This window comes from Bubalus bubalis, chromosome 17 (genome assembly GCF_019923935.1).
Source record: "Bubalus bubalis isolate 160015118507 breed Murrah chromosome 17, NDDB_SH_1, whole genome shotgun sequence".
Taxonomy (NCBI): domain Eukaryota; kingdom Metazoa; phylum Chordata; class Mammalia; order Artiodactyla; family Bovidae; genus Bubalus; species Bubalus bubalis.
In genome coordinates this window covers 64,132,474-64,148,629 of record NC_059173.1, presented here as the reverse complement: position 1 = coordinate 64,148,629, position 16,156 = coordinate 64,132,474, and the positions used below count along the sequence as shown (strand labels likewise).

Here is a 16,156-nt window from a genome sequence, read left to right as displayed (position 1 = left end):
ACAATGAGATTACTGGCGTAGCTGACAGTGTGAACAGAGAGACAACTCTATACTTTTTTTAGGCAGTATAATTGTACTTATTTTCTATTTGGGATGCAGAACTAACATGACTTAGTTTAATGGTATTATAGAGGCTTTCATTTTAGTGATTAAATGGATAATTCCCTAAGTTTTTAATATTTTTTCACAAAATAGGCATATCTTTTGCTTTATTAATTATTGTAGTAGCACAGGCTTAGTTCCCATACCGTCTACAATTCACCCTCTAGATCTATGGGTTGCACATCTCATGACCTTTCCTTTCTTTCACTTTTCTGCAGTGATTTTCATGTTAGTCATGTTGTCCACTGAGAATGGCAGTGTTTTATTAACACTATATTCTACATCTCGCCTCTCTATGAGTTAGTATGGCAATTTACACTCAGTAGGTATTCCTTAAATAAGTACAATAAAAACATACCCATTGGATACCATGGATAGAATGCAGGTTCTAGGAATTGCCTGCTTGGGTTTGAATATTGTCTCTGCCTACTACTAGCTGTATAACCTTAGAAAAGTTCATCTCTATTTCTCTGCTTCAGTTTCCTCATCTGTAAACATGGAGACAATAATATAACTAACTTACGGGGTGGTTGTGAGAATAAAAAATGATAATCCATATACAGCAATTAGCACACTTGATGTATGGCAAATATTTTTAAATGTTATGTTTTTAAGACTCAAACTTTTAATTTTTTCTTTTTCACCTTAATGTATTTCTCAACTTGCCATTTATCTTTGTATGAAGTGTATCTTTTGAGCTCTATATCACCCTCCAATGTAAGCATGGCAGAGATTATCCTTTTCCCATTACTAGGCACCTAATAATTGTTGTAACACAAATAATTACTAATAATTAGGATAATAATTGCTGTTAATAATCAATAATTAAGCACCCTCATGAAACCTGCTGAGGTGGTAGGGCAGAGTGAAGAAGGGTGAACTTACAGTCAAGGATAATGGGTTTGATCCCTGGTTTAGCACTTTTAAAACTTAGATCTTGGGTAAACTGCTTTCCTGATGAATAAAAGAGAATAATCACAAAAATTCACCAAAAATCCAATTTCCAGGTTTAAGTGTGAGATAATCCACAGAAGTGCTAACCAACACCCCTAATATATTATGAATAGTAAATATTAGCATTCTGTTTTCCATTTCTCCGAATTTTGTATGGTCTTTGTTATACATTTTAAATCTAAATTATATAATGCTGTCTAGTGTGCTCTTTTATTCATTAGCATTGATGTACCAACTAATTTGTAAATATTTCTGAAACAGGGTTTAATCTCATATGTTCTCTGTATCTTTAATATCTTTTTAATATACCTGAACTAGTTAACTAGAAGGTCCTTAATAGATATGACAATATTTTGTTGCACAGTTTCAAACTGTTAGCCCCATATGTTAGGACTATGTTAGTCCCATTATCTGAATAAAATATAAAGTAATAAGTATTTAAAAATATTTATCTTGTTTCTTTTTAGACTCTAAGAACTTAATTTTTTTTTTTTTTTAATGCAGAACCTTTGCTTTTGTGGATTTAAGTCTTTCTAGCAAATGGAGGAGATTTCTGGAGCTCTCCGTGTTCCTATTACATTAACTAATGATTGCTAAATTATTTTGAAATAGCAGGCTCTCCTATAAAAGCTAAGCCTTATGAAGATAAGGATGACCATAATACTGATATGTATAAAGGAGACTGTATTCTTGGTTTGTGCTGTATTCTTGCTGACATTTCTCTACAAAGGGAGCGATCTCCTTTCTGATATATGCAGTTCATTTACTCTATACTTGCAGTCCTAAATTTTAGTAATTGCAAAACATCTGAGGAGCATGGGGTGAAAAAAGACACTCAAATGTGTTTTTAGGCTATCTTTTTATTAGTAATTTTTTTGAAAAATACTGTACCTGTTATTAAAAAATCTGTGATTTGCAATTTAATTAAAAACATGCACTTAGACCTTGAAAACTAATAGTATACAATTAAAATGTTCTTTTTTCTTTCAAATTCAAGAACAAGTTAAACTGGATAAAATAGTTACTAATATTGAGTCAGTGAGTAAAAAAATGGAGAAAGAGAAGCAGTTGCACCATGGAAAGACCAGGTAAGGAAGGTGTAGTTGGCTAACCTATAAACAACATGCACTTTTCTTCTTTGCTAGTATTTCTTGACCAATTGTCATGGTTTCTCAAGTTTTTTAACACCCCGTACATAAGGCTAATTTATCCTTCTGCTTTAGTACCTCGAAGAACATCAATTATCAAAATTTTAGTTTTCAGTTCAATTAACTTTTGAACTGAACTGGAGGATGTCTGAATAGTTAAGCAAACCATCTGGGTTTTACAGTGCATAAGCTCAAATCCAGTTTGTGGCTTTCTTGAGAAAAATGCCATATTTTATGGTAATATTACATAAGTTTGGAATTTTAATAATTAATCTGCAGCAATTATGAAGCAGAGTTAAGATAATTTTTCCTTTTTAATATAATAATTTAAAATTAGTGTGTTTTCTAACAGAAGATGAGGCTGATCCTACAGAGCATACTTTGAAGGCAGGAATTTTGAGCATTGCTTCTGCTGTCCAAAGGTGTCTGGAGATGGGTCAGTTACTTTTCTGAATTATTCCACTAAATAGCAGCATCACCTTTGGGATAATGTTACAATTGTGTACATAAGTTTTGGCTCTGAAGCTACAGATAGAAACTTTAAAGGCTCTTCAGCACATTTTGTAAGAACATTTATACTTGTAGAACGTAAATGCTGTTCTGTTAAGATGTATATTTCAGTGGCTTGTTTTATGTTAATTCGTTATATAACATGATCAGAAATGTGGGGTATTAGGTAATAGAAGTTTAAGAAAATGTTGCTATGGCTGTAAGGAATGTCTTGGCTCTTCTAAAACTTACCTGCATGATGTGCTTAGCACTACAAGTTTCTTACTCAGAAGTAAAAGGTAATACTATGGGAATTTGGAAGAGTGAAATATATGCATAGCTTTAATAATGAGGATTTGGTTTTACCCATGGTAAGAGAAGATATGAATTACAAAAGAAAATAAATGATTTATATAGGAAATTTACCAGTTTAAAGCTTTTGCCTTTACTTGAGTTAACCCAAGACCTGGGTTAGAGTAGCACAGTGTTGCCTGATAAAAGAGTAGTTAATATGGCAATTTAACCAGAGTTGAGAATTTCAGGTAAACTTTAAAACTAGAAAAGCTAAATGGAGCTAATTTGAAAAGCTACCATTTTTAGTATATTAGATGGAGCTGTGATCCAAGGAAGAAGAAGAAGAATTTAGGGATACTTGGAGCACTCATTAACAATAAATCTGATCATTTAATATCTTTCAGCATGTCTTCTCAAGAGAGTTGAGTATTTCCTTAAGAACTGTTTCTTCTGAAATTGGTAAAGATAAAGGTCTCTTGGCATTCTAACATTCCATGTTTAATGAAAACATGTCTTGCTTAATGAGGAAGGTCAACACCTTTTGAAACTAAAAGTGCTTCAGTGACAGCTTGGGGCACACAGACCCTGAGTATCATCAATCCACCGGAGGTGCCTTGACTTTATTTACAGCTGACAAGTGGGGGTAATGTGTTTCCTACCCGCTGAAGCTAGCTTCATTCACAAACGTTAGAAGTAACTGAGCCACGAGGCTATAAAGGACAGAAAGGAAAACAGAATCAGTCAGGAAATCCGGTAGGAGATTGTTAACAATGCAGAGAAGGCGCTAAATTGTATAACCCTTTGTAAGACTCTGGAAAAGTTTCTGCTCCAACAGAGTCCTGTGACAGGAGTTGTATGTGAATTACTTCTAATTCCCCAGAAGATGCCTTAGAAAACACTAACTTTTAAGGATGAACCATAATATTTTTAGGTGGACCATAAAAATATCGGCCCAGCAAAAGAAATTCCTTATGAAATACATGAAGAAATATGATAGAATCTTATAAATGTCTATTTCCCCCCCAAATTTCTCTATGTTTAACTTGCAAAGGAAAACACAATTGAATACTTCTGCATATTCAAATTTAGGTTTAAGGAAATGAAGTTCTTCAATGTACCTTTAAATCCTAACTTCAAAGATTAATTATACATTAAATACTCTTACAACAACAATGATAAATGTGAGTGCATTCTAAATATTAATTTTCCATCAAGGAAATTTATTATGCATTTATCTATTAGAGCTAATTTTTTTACTTGATAATATTTGATACATTTGAAGGTATGACAACTGCATTTCTGTAAATGTTTTCTATGATTTTAGGCAAATGAGCCTCAACTTCTTCCCCTAGTTTTGTGATCAGTGGGAGTTTCTTATGTGTTAGATGAGTATTTGTATTTAGGTTATTCTAATTAATAACAGAATGAGGATATTATAAAATAATGATAGACTCCCTCATGTCATTTCACATTTGTGTTAAACAACTCTGGCATTTCATCTTAATGTTTATAAAATATTTTGCTTAGTGGATGAATTTTTGTCTGCTTCTATCAGAATCTTTCATTAATAGAGAATCATTGAAAAATGCAATTAATAGTTCTAATTTGGAGATTTATGTAAAAATATTTAGCCAGGGTCTAGTTTTAAGGAGAAGGCAATGGCACCCCATTCCAGCACTCTTGCCTGGAAAATCCCATGGACGGAGGAGCCTGGTAGGCTGCAGTCCATGGGGTCGCTAGGAGTCGGACACGACTGAGTGACTTCACTTTCACTTTTCACTTTCATGCATTGGAGAAGGAAATGGCAACCCACTCCAGTGTTCATGCCTGGAGAATCCCGGGGACAGGGGAGCCTGGTGGGCTGCCATGTCTGGTGTCGCACAGAGTCGGACATGACTGAAGTGACTTAGCAGCAGCAGCAGCAGTTTTAAGGAAGCAAATCAAACTACAACTATGTACCTTGGCCCCATTCTTGGTAGCATATAAATAAAATTCTAGAATTTCAAATGGAGTTTGGCAAAGCTGCCTGCATACTCAAACCTCTCATATTTTCCATTGACAATATGATTTTGTCATATAAGGGATATCTCAGTTCTTTGGCCAACTGCATAATCGTGAACCACATGAGTGACAACTAGACTAATGGATCCTATAAATCACTCATTGATTTACTAATTTAGTGAGGATCTACTCTATACCAACTATAAAACTCAAAATAGGACAGTCACAGACTTTCCTTTTAGACTATACTTTTTTGATGGGCAGAGTAGAAGGAAAGAAATCTTAAAACTTAGAGCAGAAATAAATGCAAAAGAAACAAAAGAGATCATAGGAAAAATCAACAAAACCAAAAGCTGTTTTTTGAAAGGATAAATAAAATTGACAAACCATTAGCCAGACTCATCAAGAAACAAAGGGAGAAAAATCAAATCAATCAAATTAGAAATGAAAATGGAGAGATCACAACAGACAACACAGAAATACAAAGGATCATAAGAGACTACTATCAACAATTATATGCCAATAAAATGGACAACGTGGAAGAAATGGACAAATTCTTAGAAAAGTACAACTTTCCAAAACTTGACCAGGAAGCAATAGAAAATCTTAACAGACCCATCACAAGCACGGAAATTGAAACTGTAATCAAAAATCTTCCAGCAAACAAAAGCCCAGGTCCAGACGGCTTCACAGCTGAATTCTACCAAAAATTTAGAGAAGAGCTAACACCTATCCTACTCAAACTCTTCCAGAAAATTGCAGAGGAAGGTAAACTTCCAAACTCATTCTATGAGGCCACCATCACCCTAATACCAAAACCTGACAAAGATCCCACAAAAAAAGAAAACTACAGGCCAATATCACTGAGGAACATAGATGCAAAAATCCTTAACAAAATTCTAGCAATCAGAATCCAACAACACATTAAAAAGATCATACACCATGACCAAGTGGGCTTTATCCCAGGGATGCAAGGATTCTTCAATATCCGCAAATCAATCAATGTACTACACCACATTAACAAATTGAAAAATAAAAACCATATGATTATCTCAATCGATGCAGAGAAAGCCTTTGACAAAATTCAACATCCATTTATGAAAAAAACTCTCCAGAAAGCAGGAATAGAAGGAACATACCTCAACATAATAAAAGCTATATATGACAAACCCACAGCAAACAGTATCCTCAATGGTGAAAAACTGAAAGCATTTCGTCTCAAGTCAGGAACAAGACAAGGGTGCCCACTTTCACCATTACTATTCAACATAGTGTTGGAAGTTTTGGCCACAGCAATCAGAGCAGAAAAAGAAATCAAAGGAATCCAAAGTGGAAAAGAAGAAGTAAAGCTCTCACTATTTGCAGATGACATGATCCTCTACATAGAAAACCCTAAAGACTCCACCAGAAAATTACTAGAACTAATCAATGATTATAGTAAAGTTGCAGGATATAAAATCAACACCCAGAAATCCCTTGCATTCCTATACACTAATAATGAGAAAACAGAAAGAGAAATTAAGGAAACAATTCCATTCACCATTGCAACGGAAAGAATAAAATACTTAGGACTATATCTACCTAAAGAAACTAAAGACCTATATATAGAAAACTATAAAACACTGGTGAAAGACATCAAAGAGGACACTAACAAATGGAGAAATATACCATGTTCATGGATTGGAAGAATCAATATAGTGAAAATGAGTATACTACCCAAAGCAATCTATAGATTCAATGCAATCCCTATCAAGCTACCAACAGTATTATTCACAGAGCTAGAACAAATAATTTCACAATTTGTATGGAAATACAAAAAACCTCGAATAGCCAAAGCGATCTTGAGAAAGAAGAATGGAACTGGAGGAATCAACCTACCTGACTTCAGGCTCTACTACAAAGCCACAGTTATCAAGACAGTATGGTATTGGCACAAAGACAGAAATATAGATCAATGGAACAAAATAGAAAGCCCAGAGATAAATCCATGCACATATGGACACCTTATCTTTGACAAAGGAGGCAAGAATATACAATGGATTAAAGACAATCTCTTTAACAAGTGGTGCTGGGAAATCTGGTCAACCACTTGTAAAAGAATGAAACTAGAACACTTTCTAACACCATACACAAAAATAAACTCAAAATGGATTAAAGATCTAAACATAAGACCAGAAACTATAAAACTCCTAGAGGAGAACATAGGCAAAACACTCTCTGACATACATCACAGCAGGATCCTCTATGACCCACCTCCCAGAATATTAGAAATAAAAGCAAAACTAAACAAATGGGACCTAATTAAACTTAAAAGCTTCTGCACATCAAAGGAAACTATTAGCAAGGTGAAAAGACAGCCTTCAGAATGGGAGAAGATAATAGCAAATGAAGCAACTGACAAACAACTAATCTCGAGAATATACAAGCAACTCCTACAGCTCAACTCCAAAAAATAAATGACCCAATCAAAAAATGGGCCAAAGAACTAAATAGACATTTCTCCAAAGAAGATATACAGATGGCTAACAAACACATGAAAAGATGCTCAACATCACTCATTATCAGAGAAATGCAAATCAAAACCACTATGAGGTACCATTTCACACCAGTCAGAATGGCTGCAATCCAAAAGTCTACAAGTAATAAATGCTGGAGAGGGTGTGGAGAAAAGGGAACCCTCTTACACTGTTGGTGGGAATGCAAACTAGTACAGCCACTATGGAGAACAGTGTGGAGATTCCTTAAAAAACTGGAAATAGAACTGCCTTATGATCCAGCAATCCCACTGCTGGGCATACACACTGAGGAAACCAGAAGGGAAAGAGACACGTGTACCCCAATGTTCATCGCAGCACTGTTTATAATAGCCAGGACATGGAAGCAACCTAGATGTCCATCAGCAGATGAATGGATAAGAAAGCTATTGTACATATACACAATGGAGTATTACTCAGCCATTAAAAAGAATACATTTGAATCAGTTCTAATGAGGTGGATGAAACTGGAGCCTATTATACAGAGTGAAGTAAGCCAGAAAGAAAAACACAATACAGTATACTAACGCATATATATGGAATTTAGAAAGATGGTAACAATAACCCTGTGTACGAGACAGCAAAAGAGACACTGATGGATAGAACAGTCTTATGGACTCTGTGGGAGAGGGAGAGGGTGGGAAGATTTGGGAAAATGGCATTGAAACATGTAAAATATCATGTATGAAATGAGTTGCCAGTCCAGGTTCGATGCACAATACTGGATGCTTGGGGCTGGTGCACTGGGACGACCCAGAGGGATGGAATGGGGAGGGAGGAGGGAGGAGGGTTCAGGATGGGGAACACATGTATACCTGTGGTGGATTCATTTTGATATTTGGCAAAACTAATACAATTATGTAAAGTTTAAAAATAAAATTAAAAAAAAAAGGAAAACATTAAAAAAAAATTCTAAAAATTCGTGTTTAACATTTCTAAAATTTTTGAACTAGCAATTCCAGTTCAAATTGAATTGATTCAGTTTGAATTCAAATTGAATTCAATACCATTCAGTTAAATTGGATTTTGAACAATCCAGTTGTTCAAATTGGATTCAAATTGGTCTAGAATTTCTAGGCCAAAATAATGGTGTGCATCTTTGTACATTTACAAGGAAATACATTAATTGTATTTTGTCAAATATAAGAAATAAGCTAAAACGTTCATGTACATTTAGGTACACCTAAACATAAGTGTGGAGTATATTATACATGTTAATTGTGACAAATGGAGTTGGTGATAGATAGTAATAAGGTGTTTACTTAGTTCCCTAAATCCCACTGCCTTGATTCAAATCTTGACTCCATCCATTTCTAACTGGAGTAATCTGAACTGTAGCCTATCTAACCCCTAATCTTTTAGTTTCTTCCTTTATAAAATGGGTATAATAATAGTAAATACCCAGAGGCTTGTTTTGAGTATTAAATATAAGACATATAAAAAGTTAGAATAGTGCTCAACTCTTAGGAAGAATTTAAAGCTTTGCAATTATTATTCACACTACTAGGGTAGTGAATTAGGGGTAATTTTTGTTTTCTTACTTTTGTTTATTTCCATTTTCCAAAGTTTCTGCATGCTACTCATTTTTTGATTCAGCTGACTTGGTTGAAGCTCTCCAAGTCATAATAGGAAAACATGTTACTTAAAATCTTTGCAAAATGGAAGAAATAGATGTGATGTGTGTTGTTTTCTAATTTTTGTTAGAGTTTTTCTTTTAGAAAGCAAAAGTTACATACTATCTTTGCTCAGGGGCAGCAACAGTTGGTATTACTTTGTCTTTCATTCAATAGTGATTGTTTATAGAGGGCCAGCTGTGTGCTCCTTACTCTGTGTGCTCCTTACTCTGCAGTGAGGGCACAAGGATAGCATAGTCAGAGTCTCTGTTGATAGGAGAAAAGTCCTTTTCTCTCTGATTAGTATCTAATCTTGCAACATTATTCTGGAGTTTGTGTTACAAAATAAGGGCTAGTCAGTCACTCAAAGCTCTCACTTCATGTTTTGGAAACAGAAAGCTGGACTCCTTTTCTGCCTTCCCGGTCTTCAACCTTGGCCTGCATTTACGACCCATGACCTCCTCTTCCATGGGGCAGCTGAAAGAGCATGGTGAGTCTCACGGCCTAAGTGCAGTAGCAACATGGTGATTCTTCATTGTTTAGTATTCATTTAAAAAGCAGACGCACACAGCTAGTATTGAACAGTCATTTCCTTTATATTTCATTTCAAATAATGTATCACAAGATAGAGATTTCAGAAACAACTAGTACTAACTAATGTTCAGCTCCTTTATTTGAACTTTAGAGATTGGATTTTTTAAATGTGTGTAAATATTGAAGGTTTTAGAAAATTATAAGGATACATTCTTAGAATTTTAAATGTTTCTCTATAGTTGAGTTATTGTTGTTTACCAAAATATGTATTAAGATTTCTTCAAAAGAAAATATAGATGAACCTCTAAAAGTCTGTTAAATGTGACTGAAAATCTGTTTGGAACATGGTCAGCTATGTGATGACTTGGGGGCTATTGATTCAAAGAAAGCTATTTTGTAGTTTTCCCTCTTTTTAATTTGTTACTCATGTCTTGAGCTTCAGGCTGTCATTAAGAGAAAACTTTTCTTGTAGAGTGGAGCATTGATGTTGGAATACATTTTTTGAAATTTGCAGGATAAACTCTATTGGGTTCTCAAGGCGCTCTTGTTTAAAATTTGCTTTATCCAACAATAATTTTACTAGCCTTTATTTGTTTGAATTACTTTAGAAAGAATTTAAGCATCAACTGGAGGTTCATCAAATGCATTTTTGTTAATCCAACCAGTGTTTAACCAAACTATTAGTATTTGTGAATATAATATCAGAATCTTGAACACATAATAGGCCTGTTTAAAATTTTTGTTTGTATTTGTCCATAGCTTAAATTCTTTTAAGGCTCGATCAGATAATTTGAAGCCTCAGAGTAGTAGAATAATGTGTAGGTCTCAGTTGAGTCTAGAATTGAGTATGTATGTGAAGAGATAAATGCTGTCAAAAATTCCTCTTATGATATAGGATCCAGTGGGTGAAATAGTTTTAATAGATAGTGATCTTGAAATGTGATAACCCTTGAAAGCTTCTACACAGTGGAAGTTCTACAAATTGTGTGACATTTAGGGTTTCTTCAGGGCTTCCCTGGTAGCTCATGTGGTAAAAAATCCGCCTACAATGCTGGAGACCTGGCTTTGATTCCTGGGTTAGGAAGATCAGCTGGAGAAGGGATAGGCTACCCACTCCAGTATTCTTGGGTTTTCCTGGTGGCTTAGCTGGTAAAGAAGTTGCTTGCAGTGAGGGATACCTGGGTTCAATCCTTGGGTTGGGAAGATCTCCTGTAGAAGGGAACCATTACCCACTCCAGTATTCTGGCCTGGATAATCCCGTGGACTGTATAGTCCATGGGGTTGCGAAGAGTCGGATACAACTGAGAGACTTTCACTTTACTTTAGCGTTTATTCAGGATCATCCTCGGAGAAGGCAATGGCAACCCACTCCAGTACTCTTGCCTGGAAAATCCCATGGACAGAGGAGCCTGGTGGGCTGCAGTCCTTGGGGTCGCGAAGACTCGGACACGACTGAGCGACTTCACTTTCACTCTTCACTTTCATGCATTGGAGAAGGAAATGGCAACCCACTCCCGTGTTCTTGCCTGGAGAATCCCAGGGATGGGGGAGCCTGGTGGGTTGCCGTCTCTGGGGTTGCACAGAGTCAGAAACGACTAAAGTGACTTAGCAGCAGCAGCAGCAGCAGCAGCAACAGCAGGATCATCCTAAAAGTTGATGAAAGCCTCTGTTTTCAAATACCATCCACCTCAGGTAAATCACATGTCTCTTTCCATTTTGTAGGGGGCGTATCAGTCCATTGAAGGGTTCAGTAATTCTCATGGCTCTAATCTGAAATTAGAAATGAGTCTTCTTTCTCTGTACCTGTGGAGCTTACTATACAGGGGCTCAACCACTGTTTGTTTAGTGCTAAGGAAAAGATGGAAGACCTTTCTTCTAAAACATTTGTTGAGAGAATCCCAGTTACTAGCTATAGATTATTGTGAAATTGTGACTAGAGGGTTTGCAGAATGGGCAGATCCCTACATGATGGAATTTGAGATTTGCTAAAGATTCTATCTGTGCAAAAATGTTCTGAAATATCTAAAATATTTATCAGTACTAATAGAACTATAACTTCTTGGAAGCTAAAGAATTCCTATGCTTATCACAGTGACTGGCACATATTGGGCATTAACAAACATTTGTTAAATGAATAAATAAGTGAAGATAAAAGGGGAAGCTACTCGAATGGAATATCCTTCTATATATTTCTATGTGTCTGTTTCTACACAGTAGGCTAAAACTTGATAACTGATAAAAGAAAAAAGAACTTGGGAAAATATAATAATAACAGCAGTGAATATAAACATACAAAAGGATAGCACTGGACCCAGTACTTTTACAGTTCTTGTTTAATCAGAATTACATGGAGACTGCACAGATACCATAAAAATAAGTAGAATGTTATACAGTGTTTTTCATATGTTTTAAAAGCAAATTGTTGGGTAGATTATTAGTTTCATGATCTAAGTCTCTCAATACCCATAAACATCATGGGAAATCTAAAGGTTGAACTGGCTAAAAGTGTAAAAATTGCAATAAAAATCATTATTTCCAAATGCCGCAGGGTAGCTCTTTTTTTCCCTTAAATTGAAATGTATTTTTAATCCAATAAGAATGGAAATTTCATCCCTGTTTTGTTGTATGTGAAGTCTTTGTTTTATTTTGTTTTAAGCTAAACCACTCTTTTATAATTGCAACATTAAAAAAAAATAAGGGCAGAAATATCTGAAGCTCTCTGGTCATAAACTTATTTTATGTAAGCTATTAGCAAAATATGGAAAATGTTGATTTTTACCATGAGTTTTTACCATAACTGAGGTATGGTCCTGGCTTTGTGTCTTGGATGGAAAAATAATGAATATATTTTTATGCTTGTCAATTTTTTAGTTCATTTTGAGGCTATAGTCTAAACATTTGCACAACAAAGCTTTTTCTCCACATATAACTCTCGTAAGTGACAGCTTCATTGAATGTCTGAAAACAGCCACTGAGATCTGTTTAATAACAGAATGTTGCTTAAATTGTGAAATAATGTAGAACTTGTGGTTTCTCTGGGGTGTGTGGTAATTTACTGGGCTCTTAAAGTTGCCCAGTTAATTTTTTTTAGGATAAAAAATTATTCTTAAAGGAAAAAGGACAGGAAATTAGAACATAGGAATTAAGGCAAAGTCATGATTTCAATCCATTTGACTTATAAAATGTAGAATACATAATAGTAGTATTTTTATATATATATATATATATATATATATATATATGTATGTACCTTGTACCACCTGAAGTCTTGCCCTTTAAAGCCATATAGCACAGTGATTAAGAGTGAAGGCATTGGAGTTACTGCAATTACTCTAATGAGGTTAGAATTCTGGCTCTCCCAGTTTCTAGCTGGAAAACCTCATCGAAGTTAATCATTCTGTGACTCAGTTTCTTCATTGTTTAAATGGGGAATAATAATAATACCTACCTAGAATTTTTCAGATAATGCTCGTAAAATGTATAACATGCATCCTGGTGCTTAACAGAGTAGTCATTCTTAGCTACAGTTCCCTAGATAAAATGTTCCTAGGCCAGGAGATCACTTTTGGAATTTTTTCTCAGCTATAATCATTCTCTTGGTAATTTTATTCAATCTGTAGTTTTAACTACCATTTATATGCAGATGACTCCAATCTATATCTCCAGCCTGGTTATTCTCTTCAACTCCAGCTCACCTCCACAGCTTAGTCAGCATTTCTGCCTAGGTTGTCATTAGGCATTATGAACTTAACACCTCCAACTCAGTGACTGTGTACATGTTTTCTGCAGTCCATGGTGTTGCAAAAGTCGGACATGACTAAACGACTAAATTGAACTGAATTTGTATTTAGGACTTTTACTTATTCCTGGTGGTCTACAGCTTTCCTAATTAAAAAACAAAAAATATAGCAAAAAACAGCATCACTTTCCTCTACCTGTCTATCTATCAACAATTATATGTGCATGTATTTGTTGTCCAACCTCAGGTATCTAGAATTAAATTAATAGAAATCCTTGTTTCATGATGCATTATCTTCACTTGTCCATGAACTGCCTTCCAATTTATTTTTGTCTTATTTAGTATTATAATGAACACAAACAAAATCATCCCACAACCAAAAGACTATAATATTGATGGCAACTATCATCTACTTGTGTGCCTCGTGCAAATCCTATTCCTTTGCTTCCACCACAGATGTGGAGGAATTCTCTTAAATTCTTGCTAGTAATCCTTTGTTAGTTTTGTTGTGACTAATTTTTTTACTGAGGTGTCTTTGATAAACAAATAATATTGATTTAAATACAGTAAATGAGGAAAAATGTTATCTTCTTGGGGTAATAACAGGGCTATGAAGCACTTTAGGTTTGCTCTGCCTCCATTTTGAAGTTTATACTATCATTGTCCATTATTTTAATTTTTTCTTTTTTAAAACTTTAATCTCAGAAACCATACCATAATTATCATTAATTATTAAACCTAATGTTTGTTTCAGTTCAGTCGCTCAGTTGTGTCTGACTCTTTGCGACCGCATGGACCGCAGCACACCAGGCCTCCCTGTCTATCACCAATTCCTGGAGTCTACCTAAACCCATGTCCATCAAGTCAGTGATGCCATCCAACCATCTCGTCCCCTTCTCCACCTGCCCTCAATCTTTCCCGGCATCAGGGTCTTTTCAAATGAGTCAGCTCTTCGTATCAGGTGGCCAAAGTATTGGAGTTTCAGCTTCAACATCAGTCCTTCCAATGAATACCCAGGACTGATTTCCTTTAGGATGGACTGGTTGGATCTCCTTGAAGTCCAAGGGACTCTCAAGAGTCTTCTCCAACACCACAGTTCAAAGCATCAATTCTTCAGTGCTCAGCTTTCTTTATAGTCCAACTCTCACACGCATACATGACCACTAGAAAAACCATAGCCTTGACTAGACGGACCTTGTTGACAAAGTACTGTCTCTGCTTTTGAATATGCTATCTAGGTTGGTCATATCTTTCCTTCCGAGGAGTAAGTGTCTCTTAATTTCATGGCTGCAGTCACCATCTGCAGTGATTTTGGAGCTCCCCAAAAATGAAGTCTACCACTGTTGTCCCATCTATTTGCCATGAAGTAATGGGACCGGATGCCATGATCTTAGTTTTCTGAATGTTGAGCTTTAAGCCAACTTTTTCACTCTCCTCTTTCACCTTCATCAAGAGGCTCTTTAGTTCTTCTTCACTTTCTGCCATAAGGGTGGTGTCATCTGCATATCTGAGGTTATTGATATTTCTCCCGACAGTCTTGATTCCAGCTTGTGCTTCTTCCAGCCCAGCGTTTCTCATGATGTACTCTGCATAGAAGTTAAATAAGCAGGGTGACAACATACAGGCTTGACGTACTCCTTTTCCTATTTGGAACCAGTCTGTTGTTCCATGTCCAGTTCTAACTGTTGCTTCCTGACCTGCATATAGATTTCTCAAGAGGCAGGTCAGGTGGTCTGGTATTCCCATCTCTTGAAGAATTTTCCACAGTTTATTGTGATCCATACAAGATTTCCTTGATTCTATGTAGATTAAGATTTAAGAAAACCTTAGAAATTTTTAGAATGAAATACAGATGGATGTGAAATATCCTTTTATTTAGGCCTTTTAGAATGGTCTCAGTAGTATTTTATAGTTTTTTGAATTTTGAGAAAGATATATTTTTATGCATTTGATGTTTTTGATGCTGTTTTATATGGTATTTAAAATTTTATTTCACCACCACTCTCTTTTCTGGAATATAGAAATACAGTTCATCTTTCTGTGTGGACCTTATGTCCCTGTGACATTTTAAAAATTGTCTTACTACTCCTAGTGGTTTATCTGGTTTATATGTTGATCATTTTAGACTTCCTATATACACAATCACATTGTCCACAAGTGATGAGTGTTTTGGTTCTTTCTTTCCTATTCTAGAGCTTTTATTTTTTTCTTGCTTTATTTTGCTGGTTAACGCCCCCTGTACTATGTAAAATAGAAGCGATGAGAAGCTTTCTTGTCTCATTCCCGGTCTCAAAAGGAAGTATTATATACTTTAGCATTAAGTATAATGTATATATAGTGTTTGTTATACACTCTCCTTATTATACTAAAAGTTCCTAGGTTTCTAAGAGTTTTTATCATGAACTGATTTTGAACTTTATCAACTAATTTTCTTTTTATCTCAAGATGATTGTATGATTTCTCTCATTTGTTTTTTAATGTAGTGAATTAACTTATTGGTTTTCAGATGTCAAACTAATGTTTAACCCTGGAATAAACCTAATACAAATTCAATTTGGTAATACTCTGTTGAGAGATTTTTAATTTTATTGAAGAGAGAAATGGCCTATTATTTTTCTTGTTTGTAATGACCTTGTCAGGATTTGGTATTGAGGTGATGACATTATATACAGTAAGTTGGAAACCATTTCCTCTTTTTCTGGTGTCTAGAAGAATTTGTATGAGACTGGTATATTTTTCTTAAATGTT

The 16,156-nt window shown here is 35.2% G+C and overlaps 1 protein-coding gene across 1 annotated transcript in view; it reads left to right on the top strand.

The window, feature by feature from the left end:
- IQCM (IQ motif containing M) overlaps positions 1–16,156 on the top strand; it is a 488,337-nt gene that overhangs the window by 146,811 nt on the left and 325,370 nt on the right. Inside the window, exons 5-6 of the mRNA XM_044930386.2 lie at positions 2,054–2,144; positions 9,531–9,625. Coding sequence (XP_044786321.2) covers positions 2,054–2,144; positions 9,531–9,625 — 186 coding nt within the window. The remainder of the gene's footprint in view (positions 1–2,053; positions 2,145–9,530; positions 9,626–16,156) is intronic.